Raw genomic sequence first — 24,333 nt, 5'->3', positions numbered from 1 at the left:
CAGGGCTCAAAATATCAAGGAATTGTGTTAAAATTTTCCACTTCTGACTTCCAGGAACCAACGTGGGGAACATACTATCTTGATGTGGTCCTGCTAAGAAGTTGAAAATCTATAAGAAAAGATGGTGAAACATCGCCTTAGAGAGTCTATCAAATCTTTGTTTGGAAGTCATATTGACTCTAATAAAGAAGAGCAGCTCCACGTAGCTAAAGCAGGTACAATTTTTTATGAAAGGCTAAATTCGGCTGCTACTATGACCGCATGATATCATTTCTCTGAAAATAGTGATGAATACTTTACTGTGATCTACAAGTATATCACGTCATGATGACCAAACCAATGATATATAGTTTTTCTACTTTTCCTACAGATATTGAAGACAAAGTGAAAGAAATATTGAAACTTATTAAAAATGACAACCTTGAAGAGGATGGTACCCCAGTGCAACTTTCAAAGAGAGAACCACTTATTGAACTGATTGAAGATTTCCACAATCAATACCAATCACTGCATGCGCAATATGATAATCTAACAGGTGAGTTAAGGAAAAGGATCAAGGGCAAGCGAGAAAATGGGAGTTCTTCATCCAGCTCGGACTCAGATTCAGGTTCAGATTATTCTTCAAAGGAAAAAGGCAACAAAAACGGACAACTGGAAAATGAATTTCAAAAGACAATCGGTGGCTTAAAGCAAGAGCTTGAAGTGGTGCATGCAGAAGTGGCTGAATTAAATCGGAAGTTGACAATTTCACATGAAGAGAAGGAGGATCTTAATTCCAAATATCTTGCAGCACTGAGCAAGATACAAGAAGCAGATACAGTTAACATGGATTTGAAAAGTGATGCTGAAGCATTAGGCACTCAAAGATCTAAACTTTTGGCTGAGAATGCTGAACTAAGTAAACAAGTGGATATTGCTGGCAAAAAAGAAGCTGAACTGAGTCAAAGATTGGAAGAGTTGAAGATAGAAAAAGATAGTTTGACCATGGAGAAGGAGACAACTCTCCAACAGATTGAGGAGGAAAAGAAGATTACTGATGGTCTCAGAACCCTTGTTGGTCAACTGAAAGATGAGAAATTAGCTCTTGGCAAAGAGTTAGAGGCAGTTACAAGTGAACTTTCCATTCTGAAACCGCAGTTGGAAGACGGAGAACAGAAAATGACAGGTATAAGCCACAATCTGAAAGTTGCTGAGGAAGAAAACAAATCTTTAAAAGAGCAACTTTCACAGGCTTCAAATGAGGTTCAGCTGGCTCAGAGTAGAATACAAGAATTTGTAGCTGAATCAAGTCAGTTAAAAGAGAAACTTGATGTGAGTGGAAGGGAAATTAATGCCTTTACTCAGATGCATGAAGGTTTTCAGAAAGAATCCTCAAATCGTGTCGGGGAACTTGAGGCACAGGTCACCAACCTGGAGTTGGAGTTAGAATCACTTAAAAACCAGAAAAGAGATATAGAAGTACAAATGAAGAGCAGCACCACTGAAGCAAGGGAACTAGGAGAGCACAATTCAGGCCTACAAAACCAAATATCACAACTCGAATTGAAGTCCAGAGAAAAAGAAGAGGAGCTATCTGCTATGGTGAAGAAACTTGAAGATAATGAGAATGAATCATCTTTGAAAATTTCAGATTTAACATCTCAGATAAACAAGCTGCTAACTGATGTTGGGACACTACATACTCAAAAAAATGAACTCGAAGAGCAGATAATTTTTAAAAGTAACGAAGCTTCCACTCAAGTGGAAAACATTACACATGAGGTGAATGCATTGCAGCAAGAAGTGACGTCCCTCCAGCACCAGAAATCTGACTTGGAAGCTCAGTTAGTAGAAAAAGTCCACGAAAATTCCAAGAATATGAATGAAATGCAAACTCTGAAAGAGGAAATTGACCGAAAAATCCTTGAACACGAGAGACTTCTGGAAGACAGAGAAAATTTAGCCATGCAGCTAAGGACATTGGAATCAGAGATGAACACCATTCAGAACAAAAACAGTGAAGCTGAAGAGCAAATAAGGGCTAAAAACCATGAGATCAGTCACATGAATCAGGGCATGTTGGAGCTACATGAAAAAATAGCAGAAATAGAGAAGATATCAACAGATAGAGAATCAGATTTGTTGACTCTCCAGGATAAGTTTATTAGCGCAGAGCAAGCAGTTTCAGCTCAGATAATGGCCTCCAGCGAACAAATTAAGAATCTTGAACATGATTTGGCATCACTGCAGAAAGAGAAACACGAATTAGAACAGCAGTGTGAAAAGCTGAAGTTGGAGGTAGATTCTATACAGAACCAAAAGGGTGAAGTTGAAGAACAAATGAGAACTAAAGACCATGAGAACTCTGGACTGCGAGAAGAAATTTTGGGATTGCAGGGAACAGTAGCTGTGCTGGAGAAGACATTAGCTGGGAAAGAGGCAGAGCTATCCAGTTTACAGGAAAAGCTTCATGAAAAAGAGAGCGAGGCTGCAGGTCAAATAACTGGCTTCATAGCCCAGATTGATAATTTAAAACATGATGTGGTGTCCCTGCAGAATGAGAAACAGGAAGTAGAACAGCAGTGTGTAAATCTGAAGATGGAGCTGGATTCCGCACAAAACCAGAAAGTTGAAGTTGACGAGCAGTTGAGAACTAAAGACCAAGAGAACACGGAACTGAGAGAGGAAAAAATTGGATTGCAGGGTACAATTACTGCACTGCAGAAAACATTAGCCGATAAAGAGTCAGAACTATCCAATTTACAGGAAAAGCTTCATGAAAAAGAGAGCGAGGCTTCCGGTCAAGTAACTGCCTTCACAGTCCAGATTGAAAATCTGAAACATGATTTGGTGTCCTTGCAGAATGAGAAACAGGAAGTAGAACAGCAGTGTGAAAAGCTGAAGGTGGAGCTGGATTCCTCTCAAAACCAGAAGGGTGAAGTTGAAGAGCAGATAAGAGCTAAAGAACATGTGAACACCGAACTGAAAGACGAAATTTCGGGATTGCAGGGAACAATTACTGCACTGGATAAAAGATTAGCTGAGAAAGAGTCAGAGTTATCCACTTTACAGCAAAAGCTTGACGAAAAAGAGAGTGAGGCTTCCGGACAAGTAATTGCTTTCACGGCCCAAATTGATGATCTGCAGAAAGGCTTACTTTCATTACAGAAAATAAAAGAAGAATTGGAGCTCCAGCATGAAAAAATTAGTCAAGAACATGCAGAAAGCCTTGTAATGGTAGAGAATGAAAAGAATGACATATCAAGCAGGTCTATGGATCTTAAGAGAACACTAGAAGAGCGAGAAGATTCATATCAGAGGTTAAATGAAGAATATAAACAAATTGATGGTTTGTTTCAGGAATGCATGGTCAAGCTTGAAGTTGCAGAGAAGAAAACTGAAGAAATGGCAGCAGAGTTTCATGAACGAATTGAGTTGAAAGATCAGAAGGAAGCTGATTTGGAACATACAGTAGAAGACCTAAAAAGAGACCTAGAAGAAAAAGGAGATGAAATCAGTACTTTGCTTGAGAGTGTTCGGATCCTTGAGGTTAAGCTTCGTCTGTCAAACCAGAAGCTTCGGGTCACAGAACAATTGTTGAGTGAGAAAGAAGAAAGCTTTAGGAAGACGGAGGAAAAGTTTCAGCAAGATCAGACAGCGCTTGAAGACAGAATTGCTATTTTATCAGCACTAATAACTGCCAACAATGAAGCTTTCGATGGAATTGTTTCTAATGTCAGAGAGTGTGTGAACAGTGTCATGACTGGCATAGAATTTGTAAGCTGTCGAGTTTCTGATGACTGCAAAAGTTACGAGGAGTGTGTCTCCAACATTTCACGCGAGCTTGAGATTGCAAGGGGGCATGTGAGGGATATGAATAAGGAAAAAGAGCAGCTAAAGAGAGACAAAAGCCAGTTGTTGGAGCAACTGCAAGTTAAAAATGAAGAGGAAGTGGCTTTGAGGAAGACAGTTGAGAAGTTAGAGGCAAAGAGTAGAAAGGAAGAATCAGAGAAGATGAATCTGACAACAACTGTAGAACAACTAAAGAAGACAGTTAGAGAGCTGGAGAAAATGATGAAAGAGAAAGAGGACGGTATGTTGGACTTGGGAGAGGAGAAGAGGGAAGTTATCAGGCAGCTGTGTTTGTGGATTGATTATCATCGCAGTCGCTATGACTATCTGAGGGACATTCTATCAAAGACTCGCAGTGGCCAGAGAGCAGCATAAAGCCTCATTTTTCTCGAGTTTTTCTACGCAGCTTGTTCAATTAGGTATGCATGATGTCATGGTCATTCAATTTCTCATTAGCTCATTTTTTGTTCATGTGAATTGATTCTTTGTTCTTTTTTAATCTCAAATATGTGTGTGTCTGTAATTCAATTTGTCCAGTATCAGGAGCATCGTGTAGAGCTAGTTTTGTTCCTCTTGAATTTTTTTTGAATTGAATAATGTTACAGAGTTTTCTCCTTAATTTGTTCAACGTAAATATTTTGATAAACAAGTGCCAAGTATCAAATTCCTGTTTTAATTCTTTCATTTCTGTAACGCTTGTTTCTGTTTCTTGTTCGTTTTGCCATCTCCATACAGAATTTAAAATATGATTTTATATTACATAATTCAAAATAATTTAGAATCATATTTTCTGAGAAACATAATAACTTTTCTGAGAGAGGCTAATAACTTGTGATAACAAGTTTCTATTCCATCTGATATCCCAGTAGCCACAGCCTTAACAGACTTGTGGTCTAAAAGTGTTGAAGGTCGCTTGGTAATGTGCATTCAGGGCAACAACAACATTATGTGGTTTTGGATTGAATTGAAACTCAACGAGTGGTGCAGCTTATTTTACACAAAACCCAATGGGAATATTTCCTTTGAGTTGTTTGCCCACACACCCACAAAGCTAAGATCAGTCTCTTAAAAGTTACAAGCTTCTCTTACATGACAACAAAATTTCAATAATTTTCCATCGCCAACCCTTCATTCCGCATTCTTAACCACACACCTTCTCACAACCCCTCTCAAAAAGGCTAGAAGAGTCTCTATCCAGTGCAATTTATGCACCTTTTTTATCAGAAAATATGTCCAATATACATTTCCACGAATTTTCGCATGTTTGAGCAAGACAATAATTTTGTTTAACTTGATAACTTATATGTCTTAAGTAAACTTGATTTGCTATTTATAGTGAAAACTTCTTTTTAACAATTTTTTTCATGTATAAAATATCAAGTTCAATAGTTTGTTTAAACAAAATGGAAACCCTTCTATTTATTGATGTTTAAAACAGTAACATTTAATTCATGTTAAAATGGTTATTCACAGTTTGTTGGAGTTCATCGACATATAGGATGGTTTAGAAGTTAGAATGATGCATGTGTAAGACAGGTGAGAGAAGAGAGAATGAGATTCGCAGTGCACTGTTTATTAGTCAATAATTAGCCATTATTAGTACAATGCTCAGCCTGCAGGTGGATGGAGCCAACCACATAACCCCACACGAGGATTATGAGAGAATGTTAAACAAGACAAAATTTTGTTACATTATTTTCATGCCTTTGATTCATTTTAATAAAAATTGCAACTATTATTACGATAATCAGTAACAATATTTAATTTCGTTTCATTATATACGTTGTTAAAATGTTTTTTTAATTATATTTCAAATTTATAGTTTTAAGAATATCAAACTTGCCTTTAACTCTCAAACTGAACAATGAGATACAAATATTTTTAATTCATATTCTACAGCATTAATATATGATGAAATTACATACTATACTTTGGTCTAAATGTGTGTGTGTATATATATATATATATATATATATATATATATATATATATATGCACACAAGAGATTAGTAATTTTATATAATTTTTTTAACTAAAATAGTTAGATTAAATAAAATACACATTTTAATCAATAGGTTTGACGGAAATCACAATTTTCTTTTAATATATGAAAAATGCATAACTTTGAATGGTAGAAAATAAGTTTTTGAATGAAAAAAAAAAAGTTAAAAAAAAATAATTCAAAATTTCCATGGCTTGAAAAAAAAAATTAACCTTTTAAAACTATAAATGATTAGCTTTTTTAATAAAATAAGTCACAAATAACTTTGAAATTATATTTTTTAAAACACAAAGTAGAATACAAATTGATTTATATTAAAATTTAACTTAAATTTATAATACGGGCCGTAGATGTTGAAAAATTATTTATCATATTCAATATCATAAACTTATACACTCGAGTATATATATACCAACGCCAAAAGAAAACAAGCAACAGTAGATTTAGCATCATCCGGAACAATAATTATTCGGTTTTGGACATTTAATAATTAAAATAATAAATTAAAACTTTACAGCTGTTTGCAATATATATATATATATATATATATATATATATATATATATATATATATATATATATATATATATACACACGTATATATTTATATCCCTTATTAAGAATTTGATTATCTAATTTATTCAAATTTTTATAATTTTCTATTTAGGTTCCTGTCTAAGAATGTGGGAGAGCAGGTTTTAAGTGTCTTCATTTAAAAAAAAGTCTTGTTTATATTAAAAAAATCATTTAAACAACAGTCCAATTTGATAAGTATGAACCTTCCACGTTCGCTGGAATATGTGTCGTTTTTTCTAATGTTTTTTTCTTACTAGTTTTTTTATCATTTGTCCTTTTTATTGTTCTATACAAATTCTTATTTAGTGTATCACTTTGACTAAAAATAAAATTGAATTATAATATATAAGTAAAATATAAATTTTATCTTATAAGTGAGTTTTGTGAAAAAAAAAAATTAATTTAAACTGTAGGATTAAATTAAATTTAAAGTTCAATTCCTAATAATTTGACCGGTTAAAAGAATATAATATATTTTTGACGAGTAAGAATTTAATCTAACAGAGTAAGTTAATTTTGCCCAAAATATTTGGTATTCTTAATTTTTTAGTTTTATTTAAGAGCACCCATAGTTTTATTAGTTCTCAATAAGAAATATCATTTTCGAAATTCATTTACTTTTTATTTGTGTTTCAACAGTGTTTTATTAATTTTACGAAAGTCTTAATATGTTCTCAACTTCTTTTTATTGGAACTTAAGTAAGTGTTACCTTAAATAAACTATTTAATGGAACCGAAAGTGATGATAATGATAGATTCTGGAAGAATTGTGATAATAACCATAGCACTGATTACAATAATACTGATATTGTAATTATTTTAATAAGCACAGTTTAGTGATTAAGTTACCATTTTTATGATATATCTTAAAACAATTATAATATATTATTTTCCTCTTAATGTATGATTGGGAGGCATTGTCTAAGAAGAAATAGAAATGGAATGATTTTTTTGTAAATAAAATTTGAATATTTTATTATTAAAATATAAAAATAATAAAAATAATTATTTAATTTTCATTTTAAAAGAACTATCTTCTTTTTAAAACTATTCAGTTTTTTTTTCTGACTTTTATTTATGTGAATAATATATTTATCTTTTTAAATTATGGAATACAACAATTTTATCTGATTAAGTTAATTTTTATTCTTTTATTGAGTCATTTTTAAAAGGTTTTGCATGCATGAATAAAGCTGATACTTGCATGTTGTGACTCATTTGGACAGAAGATAAATCTCTATTTGTCTATAATAGTTCAAGTATGCTAACTAATTGATTTGAATAGTTAATTTTTAAAAAAATGAAAACGGTGTTTTAGAGCATAATAGTATATTATATTAAAATATAATTATTTTCTTGTAATACATACTGTACTTTTTATGTATAATAAATTATGATAAATAAGATAAATGAACACAGTTAATTAAATTTTATTATTTAAAATTTAGACGATTTAAGCAAAACAATCAACTATTACCAAATATAGTTGTTTGTTTATATTAGTTTTATATGGATTTATATAATTTCTTTTTGTATATTTATGGAGAAATAATTTTTAAACAATTAAAAATCATCTCTACTCTACCGATTTTAAGGAAGTTTCTAAGAATAAAAGTGGTTTCTTTTTTATAATTTTGAAAGATTTTTTTTAAAATTTTTATTTAATTTAAAACAGTAATAATAACAATGATGAAGATAATAAAAAAGACAACAATAATCATAATAACAGCAACAAACTAAAAATTAATGACATTATTAACAACAATTAATGACATTACTAACAATAAAAACAATATTAAGAAAAATAAAAATTATTATTATTTATTTTTATTATTTTGGATAAAGAGACATTAGAAACAAAATTCTTAAATACATTATTAATAAGTAATTATTTAATTGAAGAAAATATTACTAATTATTTTTTCTCAATTTTCTTTTGTTAAAAGCAATTAATTAGGTACTTATGCAACCATGCATAAATTATAAAAGCCTTTGTTTCACAAGTTTTTGGGTAAAAAGTAAGAAATACTTTTCTATTTTTAATAAAATAGCTATGATATTTTCTAGTAATAAATAAGTAGATGCATATCAGTGAAAAAATAGCTAAAAAAGTGCAAAAGTAATTAATATTGTTTTAAATTTAAAAATATTGATAAATATAAAATAATTCCACCATTAAAAGGAATACAGTATCTCAAAGCTTAATTGAGACAGTATATATTGTTAATAATTTGTTGCCAAATTGACTTGACGGGAAGGGGTTTAAATCCCATTAAGATAGCTATGAAGACTTTATTTTTTTATTGTTTCATGAACTGAATGAATTTGATTTTCTGATGAAAGAGATGAATCCCCACAACATAAGAAATAATAGTATTGAATTATGGATCTGATAATGTGGAAAAAGAAAATGAATTATAGAAGGAATACTCTGTTAATGCACTGTAATCATTGTTTATTCATGGATCTGAAGTGAAGCTAACAGAGAGAATGTGATAAATTGTTAATTAAAAAAAGTGGAAAATAATAGGTGGAGAGAATCTTGTCTTGTCGTCAAAACTAGTCGGTAACAGACATGGATCTACGAACCATTCCACACCTTCTCTCTGCTCTTTCTCCTTAGCTTCTTCGCTTTCATTGCTCAAAAAGACACGACACAGAGGAGGTCACTTCCTCTGTTCCATGCTCTGTCACCACTGTTTCTCCAAACAAACATACACAAAATGAGAACCGATTATTTGAAGCAGAACTTCCCCTTCACCCACAGAAACATCTTCCTCAAGTTGCTTCTCACCCTCTTCTTCGTAGGCCTCGCTTTCCGTATTCTCTTCTTTCACTCCCTGCCCTCGCAGATTTCCCCTGTTCTCGAATCCCCGTTTCCTCAAAAAGCCACCTTATCAGAGCCCCACAATTCTCCTCACTCTGCAGCTCTTTCACAACCACTTTCCGAACCTCCACCTGTTCTCGAACGTCTTCCCGAACCTCCACCTCTTCTGGGTCGTCTTCCCGAACCCCCACCTCTTCTGGAATTCGTTTCTGAAACTGAAGATCAGCTCCCTCCCACAGAATCAGGTCAGTGTTGAATTCTTTTCTATTGACCCTTTTGACAGAAATTATATGCACGTGCCTTTAGATCTACGATTCTGATATGCTGTTGTGGAATTTGTTTTTCGTGATCATACCTTATTATGCCACCATACCAAGCTGAATGGTTATCTACGTTACATTACGTATATGAGCTTACTTTCTGTGTACTTTGAGTCTAGTTTTTACGAATTAGAAACCTGATGTAACTTTTAGAATAGTTATTACGTTTAATCAGATGAAAAAAACAACTCAATGTGGGAGTCAACTAACACGAATAGGTTATTTTACCTTAGTCGGTGGTGTAGAGTTTGAGCTCTCTCGCACACATGTTGTTTAGATTTTTGAATAAGGTAGTTGGATTGAGAGGTAAGAGTGTGAATGTGTGGTTCTGACTTGAGCTTGATCGAATGCAGAACAATGTGATTACTTTAACGGGGATTGGGTTCCGAACACGTCTGGTCCAACTTACACCAACGAAAGCTGCGACCTTATTGAAACTCATCAAAATTGCTTGAAGAATGGAAGGCCTGACAGAGAGTTTCTGTATTGGAGGTGGGCTCCTAGACAGTGTGATTTGCCTCAGTTTGATCCAAAGAGGTTTCTCAACATGATGCGGAACAAAGCCTGGGCATTCATTGGTGATTCCATTTCCCGCAACCATGTTCAATCCCTGCTTTGCATTCTCTCCCAGGTATGTATTGCCATATCATTAGTGGTTCTATTACTGATCATTAGGTCCAAATGTTGCTTTCCCTTTTGTTCGATTGTTTCTATGAGGATCAGACAACTGCCTTTTGCACTTAAATTCTTCTGTTTTGGACCAGATCTTGCTTTTGGTTCCAATGTCTAACCTTGGAGGTTGGGTTTATTTACTTTGAAAAATAAAATGAAGATTCTGTTGCTGTATGCTTTTGTTTGGCTGCACTTGTTTGAGTAAATGATGTAGTAGGCTTGAGTACTTAGAAGTTATATGTTTACAGTCGCTTATAGGCATGAACCTATATATTTAGTGCGCGTGAGAGTTAAGTAAAATCTTTGTTTTTTACTTCCTAGCTCTGTTGAAGTTGCATCAGAATCTAGTGTCTTGTATATTTGAGGCACTGAGATTTGGATACTATACAAATATTTGAAAATTTGTTCAATTCATTGACAATAGCATCATTTTGGTTTACAAGGCTTGATTTGAACTTCCATTGGAATGATTATTGATTTTTGTGAAGAAGTCCATGCACCTATGGTTGCGACTATAATCTTGTTAAGATAAGTTCTAATATGATCCTAGTAAGCGAGTTTATACTTACTCAATCTCACAAAACCTAACAAAACCCATTTGTAAAATAAAGTTTGTTATAATATAGTTTGATATTATCTCTAATCAATGCATCTGCAACACTTACTCTAATCCATGCTACAACTTGGTTTTCTTGTAAAGTTTAACTGTCGGTGCTACAAAGTGTTATCACAATGCTACTGAGCATAATGTATTTTAGAAATTATCGTGGTCTATATATACACATATACTGGTGTTATTCTCGGGAACCATTGGAAGAGGGGTGATTCACGCGAACTATTTTGTCCTTCAGGTGGAAAAACCTGTGTTAGTCTACCATGATGAGGAGTACAAGAGCAAAAGCTGGAACTTCCCCTCATACAACTTCCGTATATCAGTGATTTGGTCTCCATTCCTTGTGGAAGCTGCTATATTTGAAGACATAAATGGAGTTTCGAGTTCTGAAGTGGAGCTACATCTTGACAAACTGGACAGTAAATGGACGGATCAATACCTGGACTTTGATTACATCATTATTTCAACCGGGAAATGGTTTCTGAAATCTGCAATCTACTATGAGAATGACACCATATTGGGTTGCCACTCCTGTCCTAAGAGGAACCTGACAGAGCTGGGATTTAACTTCGCATACCGCAAAGCCTTAAAATTTGTGATGAACTTCGTAGTATCTTCAAATCACAAAGGGATGGTCTTTTTCAGGACATTCACAGCTGATCATTTTGAAAATGGGGAGTGGTTCAGTGGGGGAACTTGCAATAGAACAGCACCAATTAAAGAAGGTGAGATGGAAAGGAAATATTTGAACCAGATGCTCCGTGACATAGAGTTAGATGAGGTTGGAAAAGCAGCTTCTGAAGCTTCAAAAAATGGTGTGAATTTTAAGCTTGTGGATTTCTCTGCACTATCACAACTGAGACCTGATGGACATCCTGGTCCATACAGGCAATTTCAACCATTTGCAAAGGACAAAAAGGCTAAAGTTCAGAATGATTGTTTGCATTGGTGCTTACCTGGGCCAATAGACACTTGGAATGATATAATAATGGAGATGATTGTGAAGGGGTGAGAAAAATAAAACCAGTTAAAGGCCACCATACGTTTGTGAATATTGAGTGAATTGTTACTCTCTCTATACTGTGATTCTTGATATTCATATTCATACAGAAGGATGATGGAGGTTGGAGATAAATATATTGAATGTAGCAAAAGGGACTCTAAATATTAGCTTACAGTTAATTTTGATATGGAAGTGCATGAGCATCGAATCTGTCATCTCTCTCCCTTTTTCTTTAGTATTTAGTATTTATTTATTCTTATTCAACAAAATATGTTAAATTGTCCACCAGATGCTCAGTTTTATGTTGTTTTGGCCAATTGCTTTTGTACATTTTTCTTTTGTCTTGGCTTGAGTGTATGTTAGCTCCACGTTCTAATTCTAACCATGACTTAATCATCGATTTAATCTTTAAATATGTGAGGCTCTTTATTTAGTCATGAATGAATAAAAATATTTAATCTATAATTCTTAAATGTATAAAAAAATTAAATGAGTCTCTAATATTATAATTTAATAACCAGCTGGTTCTTGATTTTTTGTCAAATTAATATCTAAAACCATATTTTAATTGCGTATGTTTTACTAAATTATGGTCCTAAGGCAACTTATTAAAATTGTTTTTAATTTTATTTTTATCATTGATATTTTTTATTTATATTTAGTTTTCTTTATTCATGTATATATTGTTAACAAGTGTTCCAAAAGTTAGTTTTTCAGATATTTTTTATTTATATTTATTTTATTGTCACATGTACATAAAAGTTATTTTGTTAATGGTTTAAAATTTTTTCATGACATTCGCAAGAATAAAAGGAAACAATTTTAAGCATAGAAGCCTCCTAGGTAATTGATAAAGGCTTTCAAGTGAAAACAATTCAGTTATTGGTAGAAGGAGAGAAAATATTAGAAATCAGGATATTGTTAGTATTTCCCTTTAATCTCTTAAATTGAGAGAGTTGTACACCTTAATTCTAATTCTTCCTTTAGTAAAATATAACAACTTTTAATTTATTTTAAATGTTAATCTATACTTATATAAATTTTTTCTCTTATTAATTGGATGAACACTTATATACTTTATAATCTAAAAATGAGTGGGATGAAGGAGATATATAAAGCAGTTGTGCACATATTATTAGAAATAAATGAATATAATTCTAATAGCAAATACGAAACCATCTAAATATGAAACTATAAAGAAAGAATGAAAACAATTCTCAAGGAAGGAGTACAACTTTTGTGACAAGAATAGAAAGAAAAGAGTTTCATATGTATTTTTATAATACCATATAACTAATTGTTGATTTAAATCAGACTTATACACCTTATTTGAATTTAAATATTTCACTTTATTTATATAAAATACATTTTTTGTTTATTTTTCTTTTATATTTATTTTATTTAGAATTTTTTTTTTGGGTATCCAAGTTTACTATAATGGAACAAATGAAAGAAAAGACACTAATTTTTATTATTTTTTAATTAGTAAGTTCTGATTAAAACATATAAGAAATGAAGAGATATTCATGATTAAAACATAATTAAATTTAAATTAACGATGATATAAAGGATAAAAATAAAATATAATTACTTTAGTTTAAAACAACTGTTACTTAAAAGCAAAATTGAAAATGGAATGTGTATATAAAAAAATCCCTTTACATGTAGACTAGTGAAAACTCAAATATGTGTGTTTTTTTTTATTATAGATAATTATTTTAATTAAAAAATAATTGAATATAAATAAATTGTAATTTAAAAGAATAAAATGATATCATAATTATTTTAATTAAAAAATAATAAAATTAAATTAACTGTCATTTGAAGGATAAAATTTTAATCTAAAATAATGATTACTTAGAGTGTAAAATTGAAAAAGAAAATTATATATATATATATATATATATATATATATATGTGTGTGTTTTTTTTAAAATTTAAAGGATAAAATAAGTCATAAAATAATTTATCTGTATCATTATTTGTATCTAATGTTCTATCTATATCCATCCATCCATATATATTAATTTTATCCTTTAATAAATAACCTTTTTTAACTAAAACAATTGTTTGTTCATTTTATCCTTTTAAGCAATATTTTCTAAACTAAATAATGATCTTACTCATTCTATCCTTTGTGAGACCCTTAATAATTAGCTTAAGTTAATCCTGATATCTCACCCTTAATGCTTGCCACCTCATTCCCAGCCATTTAAAACCCACTTCCTAATCTGATCACAATTCTGTCTGACGTGCACGAAGCACCACGCTCATCATTCTCTGAAACATTAAAACGCACTAAACTCTGCATGCACACACGCCACTTGTCACGTTGGAATCTTCTAAATCAGAGTTTGGTGTGCATGTGGCAACCTGTGACACGTTCTTCCAATTGAACGTTGGTTTAACCAAAACCAGACTTTTCGAAAACTCTCTCTCACTTACACGAACTCATCTTCAACCTCTGAACTCACCCTTTCATCTTCTCCAACTTCTCTCTAAAAACCCTAAACTTCTCTCTACTGTAATCCTTACGTTTCTTCTCCAATCACGTTTTCAGCACCGTAGGAACACCCACTGCACTAAGAGCTATCCATTGGACCGAACAGCTTCAAAGACTGACACTGGTAAGTCCCTTTCGTAGTTCGTCCTTAGGTTCTGGAAAAATAGAGTTTTAGTTGCATGCAAACTGGTATTCTAAGTGTTCTGTAATCTGTGGTTAGATTTGGTTCTGGAAGAGTCAAGAATCCTAAGCAAAACGTAGTTGGACGAAGCCATTTTTATACATCTAGAACAAGCTTGAATTTCAATCCGGGTAAGGGAAGCTTATATGTTTAATTTATACTGTATGTTGAATGATCTGAGTTGCATGAATGAAGAATATAAGATTTGAGTTGTATGGATGATCATTGTTATTGTGCATGTATGAATTTCATGAAGTTGAGCTGTTATGAATGGTTACTGAGATCTGATATGAATTCTGGTTTTGATTGATCTGTTATGGATGAACACTGACTTTTATGTATGATATATGTTGTTGATCTTGATTAAAAAGCATGTGGAATTGATTATGTATGAATGGAGTATGTTTATGATATATTTGGAAGGATTTGGATATTGAAACTGTATGATAATGATGTTGAAGGTGAATTAAATCTGGAATGAATGTTATAAAGTTGGAAAAATGAAATCTGGAAAATTCTGTTAAGTTTGAGAAATCTGGAATTTTAATCTTCCCTTTTATGAATGACGCTCGTCACTGTACGGTCATAGACCGTTCGGTTTTTCATTAAAATAACTTAGTTGGAATTCGTTCATTTGGAATGAATTCTGCTCGAGAACGAGCGTCCCCAATTTAGTGAATGAGCGTTCGTTTCAGCTCAGTTTAGATAAATATTTGAAACTTTATAAATACGTGACGTTCGGCCTCATGTCGAGCGTTCGTCCTTAATGTCGTTCGGCCTTATGTCGAACGATCGTTCTATAGAGCGTTCGCCCTTATACTGAACGTTCGTCTGAATTGGCGTTCGGTCTTACACCGAAGCGTTCGTCCTAAATAGCGCTCGGTTTGTATCCAGCGTTCGTTCTGATTTGTGCTCGGTCATTGACCTAGCGTTCGTCCAAAGCAGGGTTCGGTTTCAAACTGAACGCTCGTCCTTATTATTGAATTCTGAGCGAACGTAATTGACGTTCGTCCAAAGTAAATTTCTGAACGTTCGTTCATTTACAGTAAGAGTTGTTTTCTATATTTTAACTTCTCTGGTTATTTATCTAAGCTATTCTTTATCTAAGTTATTCTGTAAGATATTTATTCTCTTAATTCAACCTAAAGTCTTTGTACTCAATATTTTCTAAGTATTACTCTGATTTTCTAAACTCAATCCCATTTAAACTATTTTAGTATTCTTAACGTCCGTAAGTGGACTATTGTTCGTTTCTTTTGTTCAGAAACGTGAAGTCAAATGCACTGTAATAAGTTCGTTCTTATTTGATTAAAGGATGCCTGTTGTTAAATATGAGAATGGAACAGAGAATGAGAATGTGAATAAAGGGAACTTGTTATTATGGGTGAATGATATTTTGAATGAATCATTTGAAGTGGATTTAACGAGCGTTCCAAGGAGGAACGTCTCAGATGTGTGAAATATTGAATGGTAAAGTATGAACCTGGATAAGTTAAGCCTCGCAGTCCATCCTGATATTCCGTGATACGCCTCTTCAAGTAGAAGGGGGTATTCATGCGTGGGAATGGCAGGAGACCCTAGTCCATTGAGTATTTCGGGCAGATAGGGTTAACCTCGAGTGGCAGCTGGGGAATGATCAGTTACTACACCACTCGGGTGCAAGGACGCTTGTAACTACATGGTTCATACAGTCCGGACGGTCTGTCTTATATTACATTTTCTATGATTATTATTGGATGAATCACATGCTGTATGTGTGTTTAGAAATGTAACTGTATGTGTTGATTGTATAAATTAAATATTATAAGCTTACCCTTGCATTTCCATTGTGTTGTCTCTTGTATATGTACGTCCGTCTTGTCAAATGCAATGATCACCCGTTGTGGATGTGAGCAGATGGTGATGCATCCCTTGAAGCAATGCTGGAAGAAGAAAATTTGGACGACTCCAATCTGGTTGAAGTTGAAGTAAAGGTCGAGCCTTAGAGTGCTCGTTTGATTTAGGCTGTATATGTTAGCATAGTTATAACGTTCGGCCACCTATTTTGAAAGGCCGTTAGTCTTATTCATCTCTGATTGTATTTTGGTGTACGTTAGTTTATATATTTAAGAGCGTTCACTCTTGGTTTCATTGTATGCGTTTACACGCGTCCTCTGTACTGATGCCGTTAGGCTTTTTAATCCAGTTTAATGTAAAGACTGTTTGTGATTACTGTTAATTGTAATTAATTCTGAATTATAGTGGTTACTGTATTTTGGGATGTTACATTAGTGGTATCAGAGCAGTTTTGTTCTTCTAAGGACACTGTAGGGTTATGAGTGCACTGTGTTTTGCTGTGTGCTTATTGCATGTTTAATGAGTTATCACTATTTTAACTCTTAGACATTACTAACGTTCGTTTGTTTTCTCTGTATCCAGAGAACAAATGGCACCTAGATTGCCTCCTCCTCCACAACCGAATGAGTCTGATACGTCCAGCAACACTAGGTTATTGGAAACTGTAGTTGAGCGACTGCATCAACAGAACACCACGTTGCTGGAGCAAAACGCCACCTTGATGCAGCAAAACCAAGCTGCTATGCAAGGTTTGGAGGCCTCGCGTGTCAATTCTGAAAACACGCAAAGGTAGTTGATGGAGATCTTGGCTGCAACTAGAGGTGCTCCTGGAGCATCTTCTTCAAACGCTGCTCAACCGAACGCTACTGAATGGAGTCTGGAGAGTTTTCTCCAGCATCACCCTGCCAAGTTCAGTGGCAAATGTCTTCCTGATGAGGCGGACCAGTGGCTAAGGGATATGGAGAGGATTTTTAACGCCAAAAGGTGTCCGGATGAGAACAGGTTGGCGTATACAGAATACTTATTAACTGGAGAAGCAAGCCATTGGTGGACGAGCACAAGGGCCATACTGGTAGACGCTCACCGCCCTATTACTTGGGAAGTATTCCGTAATAAGTTTTATGAGGAATATTTCCCTGACAGCGTAAAGTTTGCAAAGGAGGTGGAGTTTTTACAACTGGCTCAAGGTGGAATGTCTGTATCAGAATACACCAATAAGTTTAAACACCTTGTCCGATTCAATACAATGGCCACTAGTGAGGAGTGGCAGTGCAGAAAATTTGAGAATGGTCTACGCAGTGATCTGAAGGTTGTGATTTCCAGTTTATGCATCCGAACGTTCCCTGCCATGGTGGAGAGGGCTAAGGTACTGGAAAAGAATTTGGCAGAGGCGGAACGGTATAAGAAACAGCAAACAGTAAGGGGGCCAATTGTCTCAAGGGGGAATGTGAATCAGAGAGGATCCCCTTACGCTCGTCCAGCAACCAACACAAGTGGATCTCAAGCCTTGATTCCTGCTGGACAGTCTGGGCAGCAAGGCAGTGTTGTGTGCTACAAGTGTGGAGGACCCCATTATCGTTCTTCATGCCCTCAACTGGTGGGAGTAAAATATTGCACTCGGTGTAGGCGAAATGGCCATCTGGAGAATGAGTGTAGTATGGGCGGACGCGCAGTGATGAGGCCGCCAAACGCAGGAAGAAATCAGCAAGGAAGGGGTGGTCGAGCCCAAGCTACTGGGCGTGTGTACGCAATTACTGGTGCGGAAGCAGCAAGTTCAGGTACACTTATCACCAGTACTTGCTTGTTATATGGAATGCAATGTTGTGTGCTGTTTGATTCGGGGGCAACACACTCCTTCATATCGAAGGCGTGCGTTGATAAGTTGGGAATAGCTGTGAGCGAGATGAATTTTGATTTGATGGTGTCAACACCAGCTGCGGGTGAAGTTAGGACGTCTACCATGTGTGTTAGATGCCCTATTGAGGTAGAAGGACGTAGGTACAAGGTGAATCTTATCTGTTTGCCTCTCAAAGACTTAGAAATAATTTTGGGAATGGATTGGTTAAATACCAATCGCATTCTCATAGATTGTGGCAAGAAGGAGTTAGTATTTCCTGAAGAAGATGAGGAATGTTTGGGTGTGACACTCTGTCAGTTGAAAGAAGATATTATGGAGGGCGCATCTTGCTTCTTGATCATGACGCATGAAGACCGAGAGGGTGCGGATATAATTACTGAGAGTTCGTCCATTAAGTGCACTGAAGGACGAACTGTTGTGGACGAATTCCAGGATGTGTTTCCAGAAGAGATTCCTGGACTGCCTCCTGTGCGTGAAATTGAATTCACCATTGATTTGGTGACCACGGCAGCACCTATTTCAGTTCAACCATATCGGATGGCGCCTGCGGAGTTGATTGAACTCAAGAAGCAAATTGAAGAACTCATGGAGAAGCAATTCATAAGGCCAAGCGTGTCACCATGGGGAGCGCCTGTGCTTTTGGTGAAAAAGAAGGATGGCAGCTCAAGATTATGTATAGACTACAGACAGTTGAACAAGCTGACCATCAAGAACAAATACCCATTGCCAAGGATTGATGACTTGCTGGATCAACTGCATGGGGCAACGGTATTCTCTAAGATTGATCTGCGTTCGGGATATCACCAAATCAGGGTGAAGGAGGATGACATCCAGAAAACAGCATTCAGATCTCGATATGGACACTACGAGTACGTGGTGATGCCATTTAGAGTAACAAACGCTCCTGCAGTGTTCATGGATTATATGAACCGTATTTTCAGGCCATATTTGGACAAGTTTGTGGTTGTTTTTATAGATGATATTCTCATCTACTCCAAGACCAATGATGAACATGAAGAACACTTGAGGGCAGTGCTGAGCGTGTTGAGGGAGAAGGAGTTGTATGCCAAACTGTCCAAGTGTGAATTTTGGATGAAGGAGGTGCAGTTTTTGGGCCATGTAGTCTCGGCTGGAGGTATTTCAGTGGATCCAGCTAAGGTGCGTGCAGTGTTGGAATGGAAGAGTCCTCGTTCAGTCACAGAAGTAAGAAGTTTCGTTGGTCTTGCGGGCTACTATAGGCGTTTTATTGAAGGATTTTCTAAGATAGTAGCACCCTTGACTCAGCTCACCAGGAAAGACCAACCGTTTGTGTGGACAGATTTATGTGAAGAACGTTTTCAAGAATTAAAGAATAAATTGACGAGCGCTCCAGTGCTAATTATTCCAGACACGTCCAAGCCTTTTGAAGTCTACTGTGACGCGTCTCATCAAGGGTTGGGTTGTGTACTGATGCAGGAGAAACGAGCAGTAGCTTACGCATCTCGTCAATTGAAAATCCATGAGAGGAACTACCCTACACACGACTTAGAATTGGCAGCTGTTGTGTTCGCATTGAAGATCTGGAGACATTATCTTTACGGATCCACTTTCCAAGTCTTCAGTGATCACAAGAGCCTCAAGTATTTATTTGATCAAAAGGAGCTGAACATGAGGCAGAGGCGTTGGTTAGAATTTCTGAAAGACTATGAGTTTGAACTGCTCTATCACCCTGGGAAGGCCAACGTAGTTGCGGATGCTCTAAGCAGGAAGGCAGTGCATGTCTCGGTTATGATGGTGAAAGAGTTAAATTTGGTGGAGAGCTTCAGAGATCTAAGGTTGCAGTTCGAATTAGAACCGAACAGCATCAAGTGCTGTAACCTTAGAATTTCCAGCAACGTGTTTGATCGTATCTGGATGAAGCAACGTGAGGATGAAGAATTGGTGAAGATCTTTGATGCACTCGGTACAGACAAAGCTAAGGAGTTTAATGCTGGAACAGATGGTATGTTACGTTATCTTGGTAGGACGTGCATTCCCAATGATGGCGAGCTGAAGCGGATTATTTTGGAGGAAGCTCATCACAGTCGTCTTAGCATGCACCCTGGCATGACTAAGATGTACCAAGACCTACGAAAATCGTTTTGGTGGCCTGGAATGAAGAGTGATGTTGCACGCTTTGTGGCATCTTGCTTGACCTGTCAACGTGCAAAGGCTGAACACCAACGTCCAGGAGGGTTGCTTCAATCACTGGAAATTCCAGAATGGAAGTGGGACAGCATCTCCATGGATTTTGTGACTCACCTGCCACGAACAGTGAGGAATCATGACTCAATTTGGGTGATCGTGGACAGACTAACGAAGAGCGCTCACTTCCTACCAGTGAATTTGAAGATGTCAATGACGAATTTGGCTAAGTTGTATATCAAGGAGATCGTTCGTCTTCATGGAGTGCCCTCAAGCATCATTTCTGACCGAGACACGAGATTTACATCTCGGTTTTGGCAATCACTGCAAGGCGAATTGGGAAGCAAGCTGCAGATGAGTTCAGCATATCATCCGCAAACTGACGGCCAATCTGAACGTACCATCCAGACACTAGAAGATTTATTGAGGACGTGCGTCCTAGACCACTTAGGTGCATGGGATGAGGTCTTGCCACTGGTGGAGTTCACGTACAACAATAGTTTCCAATCTAGCATTGGAATGGCGCCGTTTGAAGCTCTCTATGGGAGGAAGTGCAGAACGCCACTTTGCTGGTTTCAAGAGGGAGAGAACGTGTTAACTGGACCTGAACTCATCCAGCAAACAACCGAGAAGGTTAAATTGATCCAAGACAGATTGAAGACGTCCTTGAGTAGGCAGAAATCCTATGCAGATAGAAGAAGGAGACCATTGGAATTCGCTGAAGGTGATCACGTATTCTTGAGACTGAATCCAATCACTGGAGTGGGAAGAGTTGTTCGTCCAAAGAAGCTGTCTCCCAAGTTCATAGGACCGTATCAGATTTTAAGGAAGATTGGACCAGTAGCCTATGAACTCGCGTTACCTCCTCAGCTATCAAATCTGCATCCAGTCTTCCATGTGTCTCAGCTTAGGAGATACATAGCTAATCCTTCTCATGTCTTGGAGCTGGAAGACATTCAATTGCGTCCAGACAGAACGTTGGAACTACAACCAGTCCGCATTGAAGATGAACGTACTAAGCTGCATAAAGGAAAAGACATCCGTTTGGTAAAGATTGTATGGGACGAAAAGACTGGAGATTCAACGTGGGAAGTGGAGAGTGCAATGAGGAATTTATATCCACGCCTATTCACGGGTAAGTTCTAAATTTTCGAGGACGAAAATTTTTTGTAGTTAGGGAGAATGTGAGACCCTTAATAATTAGCTTAAGTTAATCCTGATATCTCACCCTTAATGCTTGCCACCTCATTCCCAGCCATTTAAAACCCACTTCCTAATCTGATCACAATTCTGTCTGACGTGCACGAAGCACCACGCTCATCATTCTCTGAAACATTAAAACGCACTAAACTCTGCATGCACACACGCCACTTGTCACGTTGGAATCTTCTAAATCAGAGTTTGGTGTGCATGTGGCAACCTGTGACACGTTCTTCCAATTGAACGTTGGTTTAACCAAAACCAGACTTTTCGAAAACTCTCTCTCACTTACACGAACTCATCTTCAACCTCTGAACTCACCCTTTCATCTTCTCCAACTTCTCTCTAAAAACCCTAAACTTCTCTCTACTGTAATCCTTACGTTTCTTCTCCAATCACGTTTTCAGCACCGTAGGAACACCCACTGCACTAAGAGCTATCCATTGGACCGAACAGCTTCAAAGACTGACACTGGTAAGTCCCTTTCGTAGTTCGTCCTTAGGTTCTGGAAAAATAGAGTTTTAGTTGCATGCAAACTGGTATTCTAAGTGTTCTGTAATCTGTGGTTAGATTTGGTTCTGGAAGAGTCAAGAATCCTAAGCAAAACGTAGTTGGACGAAGCCATTTTTATACATCTAGAACAAGCTTGAATTTCAATCCGGGTAAGGGAAGCTTATATGTTTAATTTATACTGTATGTTGAATGATCTGAGTTGCATGAATGAAGAATATAAGATTTGAGTTGTATGGATGATCATTGTTATTGTGCATGTATGAATTTCATGAAGTTGAGCTGTTATGAATGGTTACTGAGATCTGATATGAATTCTGGTTTTGATTGATCTGTTATGGATGAACACTGACTTTTATGTATGATATATGTTGTTGATCTTGATTAAAAAGCATGTGGAATTGATTATGTATGAATGGAGTATGTTTATGATATATTTGGAAGGATTTGGATATTGAAACTGTATGATAATGATGTTGAAGGTGAATTAAATCTGGAATGAATGTTATAAAGTTGGAAAAATGAAATCTGGAAAATTCTGTTAAGTTTGAGAAATCTGGAATTTTAATCTTCCCTTTTATGAATGACGCTCGTCACTGTACGGTCATAGACCGTTCGGTTTTTCATTAAAATAACTTAGTTGGAATTCGTTCATTTGGAATGAATTCTGCTCGAGAACGAGCGTCCCCAATTTAGTGAATGAGCGTTCGTTTCAGCTCAGTTTAGATAAATATTTGAAACTTTATAAATACGTGACGTTCGGCCTCATGTCGAGCGTTCGTCCTTAATGTCGTTCGGCCTTATGTCGAACGATCGTTCTATAGAGCGTTCGCCCTTATACTGAACGTTCGTCTGAATTGGCGTTCGGTCTTACACCGAAGCGTTCGTCCTAAATAGCGCTCGGTTTGTATCCAGCGTTCGTTCTGATTTGTGCTCGGTCATTGACCTAGCGTTCGTCCAAAGCAGGGTTCGGTTTCAAACTGAACGCTCGTCCTTATTATTGAATTCTGAGCGAACGTAATTGACGTTCGTCCAAAGTAAATTTCTGAACGTTCGTTCATTTACAGTAAGAGTTGTTTTCTATATTTTAACTTCTCTGGTTATTTATCTAAGCTATTCTTTATCTAAGTTATTCTGTAAGATATTTATTCTCTTAATTCAACCTAAAGTCTTTGTACTCAATATTTTCTAAGTATTACTCTGATTTTCTAAACTCAATCCCATTTAAACTATTTTAGTATTCTTAACGTCCGTAAGTGGACTATTGTTCGTTTCTTTTGTTCAGAAACGTGAAGTCAAATGCACTGTAATAAGTTCGTTCTTATTTGATTAAAGGATGCCTGTTGTTAAATATGAGAATGGAACAGAGAATGAGAATGTGAATAAAGGGAACTTGTTATTATGGGTGAATGATATTTTGAATGAATCATTTGAAGTGGATTTAACGAGCGTTCCAAGGAGGAACGTCTCAGATGTGTGAAATATTGAATGGTAAAGTATGAACCTGGATAAGTTAAGCCTCGCAGTCCATCCTGATATTCCGTGATACGCCTCTTCAAGTAGAAGGGGGTATTCATGCGTGGGAATGGCAGGAGACCCTAGTCCATTGAGTATTTCGGGCAGATAGGGTTAACCTCGAGTGGCAGCTGGGGAATGATCAGTTACTACACCACTCGGGTGCAAGGACGCTTGTAACTACATGGTTCATACAGTCCGGACGGTCTGTCTTATATTACATTTTCTATGATTATTATTGGATGAATCACATGCTGTATGTGTGTTTAGAAATGTAACTGTATGTGTTGATTGTATAAATTAAATATTATAAGCTTACCCTTGCATTTCCATTGTGTTGTCTCTTGTATATGTACGTCCGTCTTGTCAAATGCAATGATCATCCGTTGTGGATGTGAGCAGATGGTGATGCATCCCTTGAAGCAATGCTGGAAGAAGAAAATTTGGACGACTCCAATCTGGTTGAAGTTGAAGTAAAGGCCGAGCCTTAGAGTGCTCGTTTGATTTAGGCTGTATATGTTAGCATAGTTATAACGTTCGGCCACCTATTTTGAAAGGCCGTTAGTCTTATTCATCTCTGATTGTATTTTGGTGTACGTTAGTTTATATATTTAAGAGCGTTCACTCTTGGTTTCATTGTATGCGTTTACACGCGTCCTCTGTACTGATGCCGTTAGGCTTTTTAATCCAGTTTAATGTAAAGACTGTTTGTGATTACTGTTA

At 35.8% G+C, this 24,333-nt stretch overlaps 2 protein-coding genes across 2 annotated transcripts; both read left to right on the top strand.

The window, feature by feature from the left end:
• Nucleotides 1–74: 74 nt before the first annotated feature.
• On the top strand, nt 75–4,450 carry LOC124824192 (uncharacterized). The gene is made up of 2 exons (XM_088103212.1): nt 75–215; nt 371–4,450. Exons 1-2 carry the CDS (start codon nt 122–124, stop codon nt 4,204–4,206), a joined length of 3,930 nt encoding a protein of 1,309 aa, XP_087959338.1. The 5' UTR covers nt 75–121; the 3' UTR covers nt 4,207–4,450.
• A 4,481-nt stretch (nt 4,451–8,931) lies between these two features.
• LOC124824193 (protein trichome birefringence-like 23) lies at nt 8,932–12,196 on the top strand. The gene is made up of 3 exons (XM_047296576.2): nt 8,932–9,481; nt 9,910–10,187; nt 11,080–12,196. Exons 1-3 carry the CDS (start codon nt 9,133–9,135, stop codon nt 11,851–11,853), a joined length of 1,401 nt encoding a protein of 466 aa, XP_047152532.2. The 5' UTR covers nt 8,932–9,132; the 3' UTR covers nt 11,854–12,196.
• Nucleotides 12,197–24,333: the final 12,137 nt, after the last annotated feature.

Source organism: Vigna umbellata, chromosome 1, assembly GCF_029865625.1.
Source record: "Vigna umbellata cultivar VRB3 chromosome 1, Vumbellata_1.0, whole genome shotgun sequence".
Lineage (NCBI taxonomy): Eukaryota > Viridiplantae > Streptophyta > Magnoliopsida > Fabales > Fabaceae > Vigna > Vigna umbellata.
The sequence above is the reverse complement of the archived record's forward strand: the minus strand, read 5'-3'. Positions and strand labels throughout refer to the sequence as shown.